The sequence below is a fragment of the Coregonus lavaretus genome, assembly GCF_964263955.1.
Source record: "Coregonus lavaretus genome assembly, contig: HAP1_SCAFFOLD_1316, whole genome shotgun sequence".
NCBI classification, from domain to species: Eukaryota; Metazoa; Chordata; class Actinopteri; order Salmoniformes; family Salmonidae; genus Coregonus; species Coregonus lavaretus.
The window spans coordinates 86,612-102,501 of record NW_028160031.1 but is presented as its reverse complement, the minus strand read 5'-3'; the positions used below and the strand labels follow the sequence as shown (position 1 = coordinate 102,501).

The window sequence follows — 15,890 nt, the reverse complement described above, 5'->3', positions numbered from 1 at the left end:
CATTGGAACACAGGACTGATGGTTGCTGATAATGGCCCCGTGTAGCTCAGTTGGTAGAGCGTGGCGCTTGTAACGCCAGGGTTGTGGGTTCATTTCCCGGGGGGGGGGGGGGCAGTATGAAAATGTATGCACTCACTAACCGTAAGTCGCTCTGGATAAGAGCATCTGCTAAATGACTAAAATGTAAATGAAATAATGGGCCTCTGTACACCTATGTAGATATTCCATTACAAATCAGCCGTTTCCAACATTACCAATGTCTACACTGTATTTCTGATGAATTTGATGTTATTTTAATGGACAAAAACATTGCTTTTCTTTCGAAAACAAGGACATTTCTAAGTGACCCAAACTTTTGAACAGTAGTTTATAATTTACAATGAACCTGTTCAATAAGACCATCTCTAGATGTTGTAAATAAAACTAATATTTACATTTCTCAACCCCTAAACATTAGTCAACAATTCAAAGTGTTGTGAGACACTGTGCCTAACTGCCTACACCTGCGCTTAAGGGTAGGTATTCGTCTACTTTGGACTTCCTGCCATTTCTCTGGACGGCTGCAATCAACAGACTTCAGACAGCAAGAAGACGGATTATACTGAGTCCTGGGTCGTGTTCATTAGGAACTAATCTCTCATGGACAGACGCATGTAACATAACTGGTACCGTAGTGTCTGTCAACAGACTGTGGGATGCGACAACAGCGAGGTGCACAGATTTTTTCCCACCGATCATTTGGAGAAATCATGATTATGCAGGTGGGGGAGGGGGGGAATGGAGCTACCGCCCTGCTTCTGCTACTTGTTCTAGTATCTTTTCCCACACGTCTCCCCCCAGAATTTTATCGAGCATCTGACTCAATTAAATATTTTTTTTTGGGGGGGGGAGATGAGATGATATTAATTACGCACTAAACAGATCAAAACAGACTGCAATAAGGAGGGACTACCTGGACTTGTCCAATAAGAAACACTAATTTTAAAAACATTTTCTGTTAGTTGCCCTAATGAACACGATCCTGAATACACTTAAAAACAACTGGCCTGAGGCATTCATGGCACAAACATTTTGATTGAATGACCAAACATAAAATACCAAATAAATATGTGCTTAACTTCACTCATAACTGAATGAACCTCAATGGACAGATACCCTAAAAAAGTGCAGAAAAAACAGCCTTTTGAGGCATCTAATCCTCTCCCTGCATCGCTCGTCCACCTCACAATATCTACATATCCTTGACCTCTCACTCTATCCTCAGTGGCCTTCAGTGGCTGATGGGGGCTGTAGTTTCTCAGACTTCCTGTCTTTGGCTTCTGTGTCAGAGGCTGAGTCCGAGTCCTGGGCCTGTTGCTGCTTCATCCACATGTCACAGTACAACCCTCCCTTAGCCAGCAGCTCATCATGCCTGGGAGGAAGAAAGTGGAGAATATGTATTAACAATGGGGACACACAATCACCATTACCATCATGATCATGTACTATGCCAAGATGTACCCACATGGGCACTATATGGTTCTGAGAATAGGACTATAGTGTGCGAAGTATCATAAACATTGGCCTGTCCCATTCTTGATGTTTACATACATTCTTTAGCTATTTGTTTCTTGAAGAGCATAAAACAATATTTTGATTGGAATAGGCTTGTGGAGTGTGCAACAATAGAACAATCACTCTTTCAACCATTCACTCACCGTCCTCGCTCTGCAATCTGACCGTCACTTAGAACAAGAATCTGGTCGGCACCGATGATGGTCGACAACCTGAAGACAGACAATTCACAATCAGACCAGACAGATCCAAACCATATAAATGTAGGATTAGAGGGGAGAAATGTGTGTGTCCTAATCACAGGAGGTTGGTGGCATCTTAATTGGGGAGGACGGGCTCGTGGTAATGGTTGGAGTGGAATGGTCTCCAATACGTCAAAACACAAGGTTTCCATGTGTTTGACGCCATTCCATTCACTCCGTTCCAGCCATTATTATGAACCGTCCTCCCCTCAGCAGCATCCACTGATCCTAATGTATGGATTCCCTCTATACATGCATTTTGGTCCACCTGAGACTCATCCTTTACCTGTGAGCCACGACGATGGTGGTCCGATTGGAGCACACTCTGGTGAGCGATGCCTGAATGTTGCGCTCGGTCTGTGTGTCTAGAGCAGATGTGGCCTGTGCAGAGGGAAAGCTTTATGAGATAGGTCACATGACTAAAATATTGAAGTTCAGTGAACTTGTATTAATCCACTGTAACACAATATGACAGGGGAATCAGTGGTGTGGGGGCAAACATTGGCCCTCTTCGAATACGTTAAAAATGCATCCTTGCTTCCTCTCGTCCTTGAAGAAATATCTGATCTGACATATAATATAATAATAATAATATGCCATTTAGCAGACGCTTTTATCCAAAGCGACTTACAGTCATGCGTGCATACATTTTTGTGTATGGGTGGTCCCGGGGATCGAACCCACTACCTTGGCGTTACAAGCGCCGTGCTCTACAAGCTGAGCTACAGAGGACCACATGGCTGGAATGGTTTAAGCTAAGTGATAGAGCCGTTGCGTTCACCTATCAATTTGTGTAAGCTTAGCGATAACTTCAAGGAGAGGAGGAAGGAAGTGTGTGTGTTTAAAGTATTTGAACGCTCTGGGGTGAAGTTTCCCCTAGGTAAAGATCTAGGACCAGCTTCCCCTCCCCAATTCTAAACTTAACCAAAAAAAGAAGAAAAAATGCTAAACTGACTCAAGATCAGTGTCTAGGGCAGGGATGGGCAACTCCAGTCCTCGAGGGCCTGATTGGTGTCACACTTTTGCCCCACCCCCAGCTAACACACCTGACTCCAATAATCAACTAATCATGACCTTCAGTTTAGAAGTACTTTAAATAAGCTGTGTTTGCTAGGGATGGGAGGAAAAGTGTGACAACTCCGGCCCCCAAGGACTGGAGTTGCCTATCCCTGGTCTAGGGGCATCTTCACCCTACACCTATTTGAACAGGGTCATTGACCCTCCTGGTGGCCCTTCCTGAAAGTTTACCTCATCCAGCAGGATGATCTGAGGGGCCTTGAGGATTGTCCGGGCGATAGCCACCCTCTGCTTCTCCCCCCCACTCAGCTTCAGACCCCTCTCGCCCACCTGGGTGTCATATCCTGGGAGGGGGACAGACAGAGACAACACAGAGACAAACGTCACTCACCTCATACAGTAACAATGCACCTGGCACCTACTGTGTGACCTCTGCAAATCTCCCCACTTGTTTAAGGAAATGTAGATTTGCATGTAAATGCTTCAGCAAATGTGGTTGGTAAATACAAACACCTACACAAACCCTTAAAACAACAATATTGACACCCATAAACCAACTTCAGGTTAAGTACAGCCAGAATTATAATGGCAGCATACAGCGCTGGTTTCCAAGACACAGATTAAACCTAGTCCTGGACTCAATGTAGAATCTCTATTGAAATATTTGTTTTGTCCAGGACTAGGCTTATTTAACCCTTACCAGATAATTGGGAATTTAGCCAGGACACCGGGGTTAACACCCCTACTCTTACTAGGGCTGGGCGATATATCAAATTAATTCGATATGTTTTTGCACAATGTTCCAAATGCCTGTATCGCAAGCCTCAAGGTTTTTATTTATTTCTGGTTTTTATGAGTGTTCTGTCTTTTTGGTCTCGTGTCCTTCGCGCCTTCTGTGTTGTGTGCACCTTCCCACAGACAGCAAGTCCCTCCCCCTCCCCCTTCCACTCACAACAACAAAATACAAAAGATAAACTTGCTATTTGCATTTGAAGTTTGGTCCAACAGAATCGGTCATATGGACACCGAAACGCTTAGACATTATTTTATTGTAATACACGAGAACTTAACCTTTCTAATGACACCCTTTTTATGTCTCAACTCCCAAAATGTAGAATAGAGCAGACCCTACTAAAACAAGAGTATCAAAATGAATGCTCAGTTTGTCGCTCAGTTTGTACCACTAGCAGCATTTTAGCCACAGACTTATGTGTTAGCGGTCTATTCTGTGTTTTATAAATGTGCAATGAGAATAAAATATGCATTTATATAATGAATTGGCAACTCGTTCTCATTCTGAGAAATAAGCATCTTCTCATCCAGTTAGGCCACTTGGTTTCAATATCTAAACAAAGTGAATAGGCTATGTTGTTCAAACAGTTGGAGGTAGGAGGGTGTATACAGAACAGTTCAACTGTTCTACGTTGTTAGAAAGCAAATTGATACAAGTTAGCTAGACTTTAAATATAAGGTTTTGCTGGCTACTCACTAGCACATAGGCATGTGCTTGAGAGATTGTTTATGAGACCTGTGCTAATTTTCTATAATGCCTGCTACAAGAAAACGGTCATTATTAGTGGACGTGCATTTTGCTTGGTTCTGGTTACAAAAGGGCATTTTTATAGACAAACTTGAAAGCCAGATCAGTGATTATTGCAAAAAAAAAAAAAAAGCAGTTTAAATTAATTTCATAAAATTATACAATTATTAGTGGGTCTTATGGTTGTGGAAGGCTTATATTTAGCCTAGGTGTAATTCATTACATTATTCCTGACTGTTTGAAATGCAGTGTATTGAGCTTTAATTCTGCAACTACGCCTATTTGGAAAAACTTAAAATGAAAAAAATAAAAAAAATTAGACACTAGATGCTCGTCGAACATCCCATTCCAAAATCATGGGCATTAATATAGAGTTGGTCCCCCCTTTGCTGCTATAACAGCCTCCACTCTTCTGGGAAGGCTTTCCACTAGATGTTGGAACATTGCTGCGGGGACTTGCTTCCATTCAGCCACAAGAGCATTAGTGAGGTCGGGCACTGATTTTTGGGGGATTAAGCCTGGCTCGCATTCGCCGTTCCAATTCATCCCAAAGGTGTTCGATGGGGTTGAGGTCAGGGCTCTGTCTCCTGGAATCCACCAAACCCAGATTCGTCCGTCGGACGTGATTCATCACTCCAGAGAACGCGTTTCCACTGCTCTAGAGTACAATGGCGGCAAGCTTTACACCACCAGCCGACGCTTGGCATTGCGCATGGTGATCTTAGGCTTGTGTGTAGCTGTTCAGCCATGGAAACCCATTCATGAAGCTCTCGATGAACAGTTATTGTACTGACGTTGCTTCCAGAAGCTGTTTGGAACTCAGTAGTGAGTGATGCAACTGAGGACAGACGATTTTTACGCGCTACGTGCTTTCATAAATCGGCGGTCATGTTTTGTGAGCTTGTGTGGCCTACCACTTCGCGGCTGAGCCATTGTTGCTCCTAGAAGTTTCCACTTCACAATAACAGCACTTACAGTTGACCGGCGCAGCTCTAGCAGGGCAGACATTTGACCAACTGACTTGTTGGAAAGGTGGCATCCTATGACGATGCCACATTGAAAGTCACGGAGCTCTTCAGTACGGGCCAATCTACTGCCAATGTTTGTCTATGGAGATTGCATGGCTGTGTGCTCGATTATATACACCTGTCAGCAACGGGTGTGGCTGAAATAGCCGAATCCACTAATTTGAAGGGATGTCTTCATACTTTTGGCCATGTAGTGTATTTATTGTGAATCACCCATAAATTTGAAAATAATCTAGATATGATTTTTTGGCAATATCGCACAGCCTTAACTCTTATGATAAGTGCCATGGGATCTTTAGTGAACACAGAGAGTCAGGACATCCGTTTAACGACCCATCCGAAAGACAGTACCCTACACAGGGCAATGTCCCCAATCTCTGCCATGGGGCATTGGGATCTTTTTTTAGACCAGAGGAAAGAGTGCCTCCTACTGGCCCTCCAACACCACTGGATCTCCCATCCAGGGACCGACCAGCACCGACCCTGCTTAGCTTCAGAGGCAAGCTAGCAGTGGGATGCAGGGTGGTATGCTGCTGGCTTAATCGGTGTCCAGGAAACCGTCAAAAGAGACGGTGGTATTTCCGTACCTTCTGGGAACGTCTGGATCTTCTCATGAATGTCTGCGGCGATAGCCGCCTCCTCCACTTCGTGGTCGCTGGCGGAGACGCGCCCGTAGCGGATGTTGTCGCGGATGTTGTCGTTGAAGAGGACCGTGTCCTGGGGCACCACGCCGATGTGGGCACGCAGAGACACCTGCTTCACCTGCACCCAGAAATGAAGAGTCTCAGAAGACACTAAAGCAGTAAAGGGTGAACCGGGGAGGCACTACCTGGACTTGTAAAACCCCCAACTCAAAACGCATTGAAAACAAAATGTTATAGATAGCATGTGCTCACAAGACAGATAGCCTGGGAACTATTTTCTTGCAACTGGGCAAATTACTCACCTTAGAGATGTCCTGGCCATCGATGCGGATGCATCCCCCCTGGACGTCATAGAAACGGAAGAGCAGGCGAAGGATGGTGCTCTTACCGCACCCTGACTGGCCAACCTAGGGACGTCCACACACAAACACACACAGTTGAGAAGCGAGAACAATCGACAGATCCAAACCATCACGACTGTTGAGAAAATTGTTTTTAGACGAGACTGACTTTATGACCAAAATTATCTTTATTATCTTTAGTATCTTATTTACACTTTGTAGTCAATTCTGACACTAGAGTAACTGTTTCTGACTCATATCGATGCCACATAGGCCGTTTTCAAAGGGATTTGTTGCTTTTTAAAGGCAGTTGCTCTTTAACCTCTGGGTTATGCTTGGAATCCAATCTTACCAATGCAACAGTATGGCCTGGCTGCACAGTGAATGATACGTCCTTAAGAATCTCCTTCCTTAAAAAAACACAGAAGCACAAAAAATACAACGTAATCAAAGGAGAACACTGGAACAACCACGACTATGATTATTTAACAAACTGTTTCTGAATCATTATCTGTGTATAGCCAGTGGTTCATTTGTAAATTGGGAGGTGCCTTAACAAAAAGTGAGCCGAGAGGGGGGGTGACCTGGGCGGCTCTGAAGGACGGAACACACGAAAGAAAAAAGAAATCACTTTTATAATAAAGCATTGCATGCATATCATCGCTTTGCGTGCTGGCATAGAGCAGTAGAGCAGTAGAGTAGAGCCGCTTGCAGAAGCTGCACACATGGGATTTTTTTTTTAAAGCCTAAAGTCTGGGAATTATTTTGTCTTTTATAAACGCATTTCATGCAATTCTACATAATTTTTGATGACTGGGGACTTTAGCAGAATCTTTTTTAATACCTCACAAATTATCGAAATGACAGGCTACATTGACACTGACAAACAGAATCTGAGATCAATAAAAACGACCTTGTGTTGAATCCATCATTAGCCTAGGCCAGGGATCATCAACTAGATTCAGCCACGGGCCGATCTTTTCTTGAGCGGATGGTCGTGGGGCCAGAATATAATTACAAATCATTTGTAGACTGCAAATGGACCGCAAGAAACCCAACCAGACATAATGTTTGACTAAAACATAATCATTTCAAACCTTGCGTTTGTATACGATCACGTGTCTCTCTACTATGCGTGGGAATACTTGGGAACACATTTCTTAAATTAAAAGATTCCCTGGTGTGTGGAGAGACACATATTGTAAAATATGAAGAAATTATAGTCCTAAAAACGCTTTCCAGTTTCACTGACTCACCCAATGATGCGCAGCTCACTCATCAGAGATGTCCGATGCGCTAGTGCCAAAAGCCTCTCTCTCTCTTGTTTTATTGTAAAACAATGCTGTTCGCTCAATAGGCCTATTTGGAAGTTCATAACATACACTGCTCAAAAAAATTAAGGGAACACTAAAATAACACATCCTAGATCTGAATGAATGAAATAATCTTATTAAATACTATTTTATTTACATAGTTGAATGTGCTGACAACAAATTCACACAAAAAGTATTAATGGAAATCAAATTTATCAACCCATGGAGGTCTGGATTTGGAGTCACACTCAAAATTAAAGTGGAAAACCACACTACAGGCTGATCCAACTTTGATGTAATGTCCTTAAAACAAGTCAAAATGAGGCTCAGTAGTGTGTGTGGCCTCCACGTGCCTGTATGACCTCCCTACAACGCCTGGGCATGCTCCTGATGAGGTGGCGGATGGTCTCCTGAGGGATCTCCTCCCAGACCTGGACTAAAGCATCCGCCAACTCCTGGACAGTCTGTGGTGCAACGTGGCGTTGGTGGATGGAGCGAGACATGATGTCCCAGATGTGCTCAATTGGATTCAGGTCTGGGGAACGGGCGGGCCAGTCCATAGCATCAATGCCTTCCTCTTGCAGGAACTGCTGACACACTCCAGCCACATGAGGTCTAGCATTGTCTTGCATTAGGAGGAACCCAGGGCCAACCGCACCAGCATATGGTCTCACAAGGGGTCTGAGGATCTCATCTCGGTACCTAATGGCAGTCAGGCTACCTCTGGCGAGCACATGGAGGGCTGTGCAGCCCCCCAAAGAAATGCCACCCCACACCATGACTGACCCACCGCCAAACCGGTCATGCTGGAGGATGTTGCAGGCAGCAGAACGTTCTCCACAGCGTCTCCAGACTATGTCACGTCTGTCACATGTGCTCAGTGTGAACCTGCTTTAATCTGTGAAGAGCACAGGGCGCCAGTGGCGAATTTGCCAATCTTGGTGTTCTCTGGCAAATCCCAAACGTCCTGCACGGTGTTGGGCTGTAAGCACAACCCCCACCTGTGGACGTCGGGCCCTCATACCACCCTCATGGAGTCTGTTTCTGACCGTTTGAGCAGACACATGCACATTTGTGGCCTGCTGGAGGTCATTTTGCAGGGCTCTGGCAGTGCTCTTCCTGCTCCTCCTTGCACAAAGGCGGAGGTAGCAGTCCTGCTGCTGGGTTGTTGCCCTCCTACGGCTTCCTCCACGTCTCCTGATGTACTGGCCTGTCTCCTGGTAGCGCCTCCATGCTCTGGACACTACGCTGACAGACACAGCAAACCTTCTTGCCACAGCTCGCATTGATGTGCCATCCTGAATGAGCTGCACTACCTGAGCCACTTGTGTGGGTTGTAGACTCCGTCTCATGCTACCACTAGAGTGAAAGCACCGCCAGCATTCAAAAGTGACCAAAACATCAGCCAGGAAGCATAGGAACTGAGAAGTGGTCTGTGGTCACCACCTGCAGAACCACTCCTTTATTGGGGGTGTCTTGCTAATTGCCTATAATTTCCACCTGTTGTCTATTCCATTTGCACAACAGCATGTGAAATTTATTGTCAATCAGTGTTGCTTCCTAAGTGGACAGTTTGATTTCACAAAAGTGTGATTGACTTGGAGTTACATTGTGTTGTTTAAGTGTTCCCTTTATTTTTTTGAGCAGTGTATTTGGTAGCCTACAGACAGGTTAGTCTTCTCTTTTCAGTAGAATCTATTTTCTTTCCAACCGATGTTTTCATACATGCTGTTCCCGGATGCAGGCATGCCTTGTGATTGGACTACACACAATCCACAGCTAGGCACATTTTTGTTATTATAAACTACTGATCCTGTGGCTAAATTATAGGCCTACTCCTGGTATAGTATTCTGAATTATTTAATTTATCTCTGAATAGACAGCAGTAATTCTATAACTTTGGCAAATGTATTTACATTTATCTGGGGTGCTGAGGCACCTCCAGCACCCTTCCCGGGGCTATGGTTCTATAAGGAAATAAATGAAGTGCAACGCTGGAGAGATGAGAGTTGCAGGCTCATGTCTATCAGAGCAGACGAGGGAGAAAGATCATAGAAAGTGAATCTCATTCTAGTTCTGAGAGAGATACATGCACGCCTCACTCACACACACACACACCCACACACCACAGCAATGGCCACACGTTGGTCTATACAGTCTATAACGTTGCGCAAACCATAAACCTGGGCCGGACCAACACAAATCAATTCTTAGAATATCAGGCATGTTTTCACATTACAGTTTTTAGGGGGTATGAGAATTACAGAGGAGGCACATTGAATTAACTGATTGATTTTATTATAAACAGTCCAAAATTGAGAGGTGCCGGATCATTAGTCCAAACAAGACCTAAAAATAATTCTAAGAGATCTAAGCCAGGACTTACCCGTCAATGTAGTTAAAGTACACATTCTCAAACTCCACTTTTCCCAGTTTATAGAGAAGGTTCCCTGCATTCACCACGTCCTTCACCTGAAGGGAAATCAAAAGTAAATCTATTTTTACTAAAAAACGATTTCCCATAATGCAGTGCAAATAAATCCTGACAGACACCAAAATGCTGGTCATTGACTCTCGCGTAATTGTCAGCTGCTCGATTAAGTTCTGGGTCCATACATGTTAAGAGAAGAGATCAAATGGTAGAATGAGGAGCGGAACCGAAACAAGGAGCTCCACCCTCTCTCTTCACAAGTTACGGGCCGAATGTCTACTCAACTTCTGAAATTCGAAAGATGCTAAGACCTGCGAAATCGTGATTTGTCCAAATAACCAGTGTCGAAAAACCAAACACTGGAACAACTACTGCTCGTTATCCTACGCATCCCAATCTCTCGGTTTACACGCAGAATCTTCCCACGAGAGGTTGGTCATCATCAACATTTGTCATCGACAACCAATTTCAAAATTACCTCCTCTTCCTCGGCAAAGAGCTTAAACATGCTCTCCATGTCGATGAAGGACTTCTGGATTATTCTGTGGAGGAAGAAGTCGTATGTATTATACAGAGCCCGTTTTGCATTATGGGTACTGTAATACATGATGCTATAAACAATGCCTTTCATAGATCTGTCTCAATAGTCTAGCTTCATTTGCTTGTGTCTTTCCTGATCTAGTAAGACAATGTGGAAGCAATAGGGTGGAAACATATACAGTCCATTTAGCTATAAGTGATTGACATAAAGGAGACTAGGGAAGGATGTAAGGAAGTATAATTGAAACCCAGCCCATAACAACTCTCACCTGTAGTAGGTTCCAAACCAGTTGAGAGGAGTGTAGAGCTGGATGATGTAGGTGCCAAAGAGGATAAAGTCTCCTAGCTGGGGATAAAGGGAACTAGCCTGGTTAAATTTATCATAATAACACTTCATACACCACATTTATTATTAAGAAAAACATGTAATATCACTCACTGTTATTGGATTTTCTTTAGCAAAACATTTTCAAACATGCAGTTTTCAAGCATGAAAACATAGCAAGGCTGCATGGCCTTGTAGTGATGCAATACGTCTGTGTTATGCATTTGTATTGATTTTGTTTGTCTGCAAGGCAAGCTGCACAAATAATTTCCTTATTAGAGTACAATAAAGTTTTCTAATCTAATGTAGGACAGAGCTGAAAAACTGCGTAGCAGAGAAAAGTGGCGTGAGATTGAAGTTCTGGGTTCATACATGTTAAGAGAAGAGATCAAATGCTAGAACGAGAAGCGGAACAAGGAGCTCCACCCTCTCTCTTCGCAAGTTATGGGCCGAATGTCTACTCCACTTCTGAAATTTGAAAGATGCTAAAACCTGCGAAATCTTGATTTGTCCAAATAACCATTGTCTAGGCCCTTAACATGAAGTTGTAAAATACTGAACTCCCCTTTTAAATGGTTTATCATCCTGAAAGTGTCTGCTTAACGAAAACCAAACCATGGATTACAGTTTGTCCTGGCTCATAGACTATTGTCAGGGTGAGGAACCATGTTACATTCATTTGTAAAATACTGAACTTCCCCTTTAAGAGTAATTCCATGTCATTTCTGCAATCCATGACACCCACCATCTCAGATTTTTCTGAAATCGTTTCTGTAGTTAGTATATTTATTGAAGATTATACTATAAATTAAAATAGTCAATTTGGGTGCAATCAATTAGCTTAATTCATCAGAGATCAAATAATATATTTAAACAAAACAATGTTTCAGGAATGCTAATCGTTTCAGCACAATCTGAGATGGTGGGTGTCAAAATCCTCTTTCTTCCGCTTTTCGAGGTGGAACGACCCTTAAGCCAGCAAGCACTCTGAGCTCAGTACCTTAAACTTGCCCTCCTGGACAAAGTAGGCACAGAGCAGTGAGCCTGTCAGTAGGCCTGAGCCGATGATCAGGTTCTGGGTCTGGTTCAGGAAGGCCAGAGAGGCTTGGGTCTTCCATTCTGAGATCTAGGACGGGAGGGGACAGACCGCAAATACAACATTACAATCAATAGAGTTATAGCCTGGTCCCAGATCTGCTTGTGCAGGGGGAGAGAGAGAGAGATGTACAGAGGGAGGGTCTGGAGAACCTCTAACTATGCATCTCAGCTGGTCAAACACATCTCCCTGAATAAACAAAACAAGCACTCTGGTGTAACTTTACACAGATCTACATTCTCAACTCTTCAGCGTTTGGCATCTATGGTCTAGATTACCTGATACTTCAGGATGGCGTCCTCAAAACGGTTCACTTCATAATTTTCTGCGTTGTAGTACTTCACCTGTTGGAAAAACGCCACAACCGCAGTCATGAAGCAACTTTGAAGCTGCAAAATGTAATATGTTTGTGGATAGCTTCATGTGCCAGGTAGGGATTCTCGATCGTGTTCATTAGGTACTTAAACAGGGAGAGACTACCTATACATTTTCCGCTGTGTGCCCTAATGAACACGACCCAAGTATTGAGGTTATAAGTCAATGGGAGCGTCTCCGTACCGTCTCAAAGTTGAGCAGGGAGTCCACTGCCTTGGACTTGGCGTTGTTGTCCTGGGTGTTCATGTCTCGCCTGTACTTAGTCCTCCATTCCGTGATGATGATGGTAAGGGCTGGAGCGATATATTGATGGACCATTATGAAATATTACATTGTTATTACCAGGGGTTGGAACCGGTTCAGGGAACAGAACTAAAAACCGAAAGAACAAAAAATGAAGAACGGAAACAGAACTGGGAACGAAAGTGATCTCTAGTGTTCCGGAATATAACCGTTCTTTTTTAATCTTGAGAACCGGTTAATAATGTTATTTTTTGCTAATTAACTGCTAATGTGGCTATCATAAAGAACTACAAATGTCATGATCTGGACGAGACTGCTGAATCGAAGCAAAGGTAAGAATCTCTGAATTAACTATCTAATGTTAGCTAAATTGAGTAATGAATAAATTGGCAACATTTCTTTAAAACTGACAATTCTGTGAACTGTCTTGTGTAAGTTTTAAAATGTACACAATACCTGTTAGCAAAGGTGTCAGCTAGAGATGACCTGCAGGAGTTTGCAGGGATTTGTAGTCTTGTATGATGTCTACTTTGATGCTAATTAGCATTTTCGATTCTGAGAGTAAATAGAGCTGAATATATTGGCTTTTTTTAAAACTTAGGTTTATTTAGTAAATATTTTCTTAACTCTTATTTTCTTAAAACTGCCTTGTTGGTTAAGGGCATGTAAGTAAGCATTTCACGGTAAGGTCTATACCTGTTGTTTTTGGCGCATGTGACAAATACAATTTAATGTTAATATTGATAAAAGTCACCTTGTCCGAGGGAGATTTACATGGTTATCAAAACGTCACGCCAGGGTAAGCCTACACGAAACACAGCCCTTATTTTAAGTGTTTCTAAAACTCCCTATGGGAAAAATGAATGGTGGAAAAACAATTGGAACCATTTCCCTGTTTGACCGCTAGGTTTATGGGTATTATGACACCTCCACTGTTGGGCTCTATAGCCTAAGCACATTCCAGTTCATGTCATGTCATGATGTTCAGCGATTCAAGCAAAGCACCCTCCATGTCCACCCCTCTCTCTCGCACTCTCCCCACCGGTGAAATTTCAGTCGCATCTCGTGCCTGCACTTATCTGTAATGTAAATCTGACCAATCAAAAATGTAAACTACTAGCTGACATTTGACAAAAACAATTCTCAAGTGTCATTTTTCATGAAATGTACTCTTAGATCACTGAGATTAGGATCTGTACTTATCTATTTCATAATTATTCATATGTTTTTTTTATCAGATATTATGCATTCTACCTCAATTTCTACAAAATTCACATTACCACAACAGTTCAAAAAAGTAATAAACAAATACATTTCTAATATTATTTATCATTGCTCCCATAATGAAAAGGCCGGAGTTAAACATAACACTGAAAATATACTGAACACTAAAATAAAATTATAAAATAGAGAAAAAAAGAAAAAAAGAAAAAGACGTTTTCCCAATTTGAGCTTTTTAGACATTACGGTAATGAGAAGGCCAAGTTGGGTAAAGGGGGTGTTTGAGAAGATTAACCTCATTCTGAAGGTATATAAGTGAATAAATTAACTTAACTTCAACTACTCCTCTAGATGATGCATCATGGGTGAATACAACTTTATTTAAAAACAGAGTTTTTACAGGAACTTTAAAAAGTGTTTCGGCAATGAGACATGTCTACAGACACTGTTTGTACGTTATAAATATTATAGTTTAATGTAAACTTCAACTAGTATACCATAGGTTTTTCTAAAGTAAAATTGTATAAAATGACCCAAGAATTTAAATTAATTTGGAGTGTAAATCTATACAATTCTGGCGAAAATGTAAAATGTATTTAAAATAAGACATTTTGCCAAAAACAAGACATCTTAGACCTTAGAATGATAGTTGATTTTTGCAGAAGCATCATGGTTTTGTAGCTCAATTTGCTACAGACATGTTTAAAACTGGTTTCATGAGAATCAACTCTCTATCCATGCTATGAGTCAAGTAAATTAATGAGCTATTTTGTAAAAACGACGTTGATTTCACAGGTTAAAAAAAGAACGAAAAGGAACTATATGAACAGTTACTTTTTTGGGGTTCAAACAGGTTCAGAAATGTATTTTCTGGTCAGAACACTGGAACAAAAGAAATAGGGGTTCTGTTCGAAACTGATGAAAAATCTTTTCAGTTCCAACCCCTGGTTATTACCAGACCTCGGTCATACTGTTCGTCACATACTTTCAAGTAGGCTTGATTTTGTTTGGAGTTGATTTAGCTTACACTTTTGGAACTACTCCATTGTTGCAGCTCAAGTAATTGAAAATTACATCACATATTTGACTCAGATCAGATTACTATTATCTTATAAAAACAACTGAATTAGTTCTGGAAAGGAGGCCTTGTACTCACTGAGGTAGAGGAACATGCAGACGAATACGATGAGTCCGAACCAGGCGTTGAAGTAGGTGATGAAGTAGATGATGGAGATGACGATATCTGCGATGGTGGGGAAGATGCTGAATACAATGTAGCTGTGGAGAGAGAGAGAGAGGGAGGCCAGGTTTACCGACACAGAAAGTCAGACATTCAGACAAAGGAACATTTACAGACTGTCCAGAGGTTAGGACGACACCAAGAAACTAAGACATACTACAGGGGGATGGATCATAGTTACACAGTCTGGCAAGTAGAAATGGAAGGTGGAATAAATTGTAAGGTGGAAAAGAGAACAGTTTAGGCTTAATTGCTCTTTTGTAGGATAGAGCAAACACCTGAGGAAGCAGTATCTAAGCTTTGAGGATAAAGTAAATTAGACCTAGATCAAATATGTATGTAAAATACTTTCAAACACTTGAGCTGTGATTGATACAGTTAGTCTGGTACTATGTAGCCAATGGAATAGTCCCACAAGGGCAAAGCTAAGGCCAAGCTAAATCAAGCATACCTCAGACCATTGTTCCCTCAAATATGTTTTGGCACTGAGCAAATTTCAGGTCTGCTAAGCGTAAACTTGAACATTGTGAAAATTCTGTGCAACTTCCGGCGGGGGTTTACTGTGAACACTGAGGCTGCTGTACATACTTTAAGTTACAGTTAACAGTGGTCAAGTAGGCTACTGTGGCTATTAGATCATAATGTAGGCCTACCAGTGCCGTATCGTCAAAAACAATGGAGAAAATGTATCCCATAACATTTTAACATGGAAATAACTGTTCTATCATTCAGCCTACAGT

The 15,890-nt window shown here is 42.2% G+C and overlaps 1 protein-coding gene across 1 annotated transcript in view; it reads right to left on the bottom strand.

Annotated features, from left to right (window-relative positions):
* Nucleotides 1-880: 880 nt before the first annotated feature.
* LOC311122258 (ATP-binding cassette sub-family B member 6-like) overlaps nt 881-15,890 on the bottom strand; it is a 28,081-nt gene continuing 13,071 nt past the window's right edge. Inside the window, exons 7-20 of the mRNA XM_084196649.1 lie at nt 15,067-15,188; nt 12,630-12,739; nt 12,350-12,415; nt 11,976-12,101; nt 10,920-10,996; nt 10,589-10,652; nt 10,066-10,151; nt 6,719-6,776; nt 6,328-6,432; nt 5,969-6,143; nt 3,045-3,157; nt 2,083-2,177; nt 1,698-1,766; nt 881-1,411 (exon numbers count right to left, since the gene is read on the bottom strand). Of these exons, the coding sequence (XP_084052775.1) occupies nt 1,261-1,411; nt 1,698-1,766; nt 2,083-2,177; nt 3,045-3,157; nt 5,969-6,143; nt 6,328-6,432; nt 6,719-6,776; nt 10,066-10,151; nt 10,589-10,652; nt 10,920-10,996; nt 11,976-12,101; nt 12,350-12,415; nt 12,630-12,739; nt 15,067-15,188 (1,417 nt within the window). The 3' untranslated portion in view covers nt 881-1,260. The remainder of the gene's footprint in view (nt 1,412-1,697; nt 1,767-2,082; nt 2,178-3,044; nt 3,158-5,968; nt 6,144-6,327; nt 6,433-6,718; nt 6,777-10,065; nt 10,152-10,588; nt 10,653-10,919; nt 10,997-11,975; nt 12,102-12,349; nt 12,416-12,629; nt 12,740-15,066; nt 15,189-15,890) is intronic.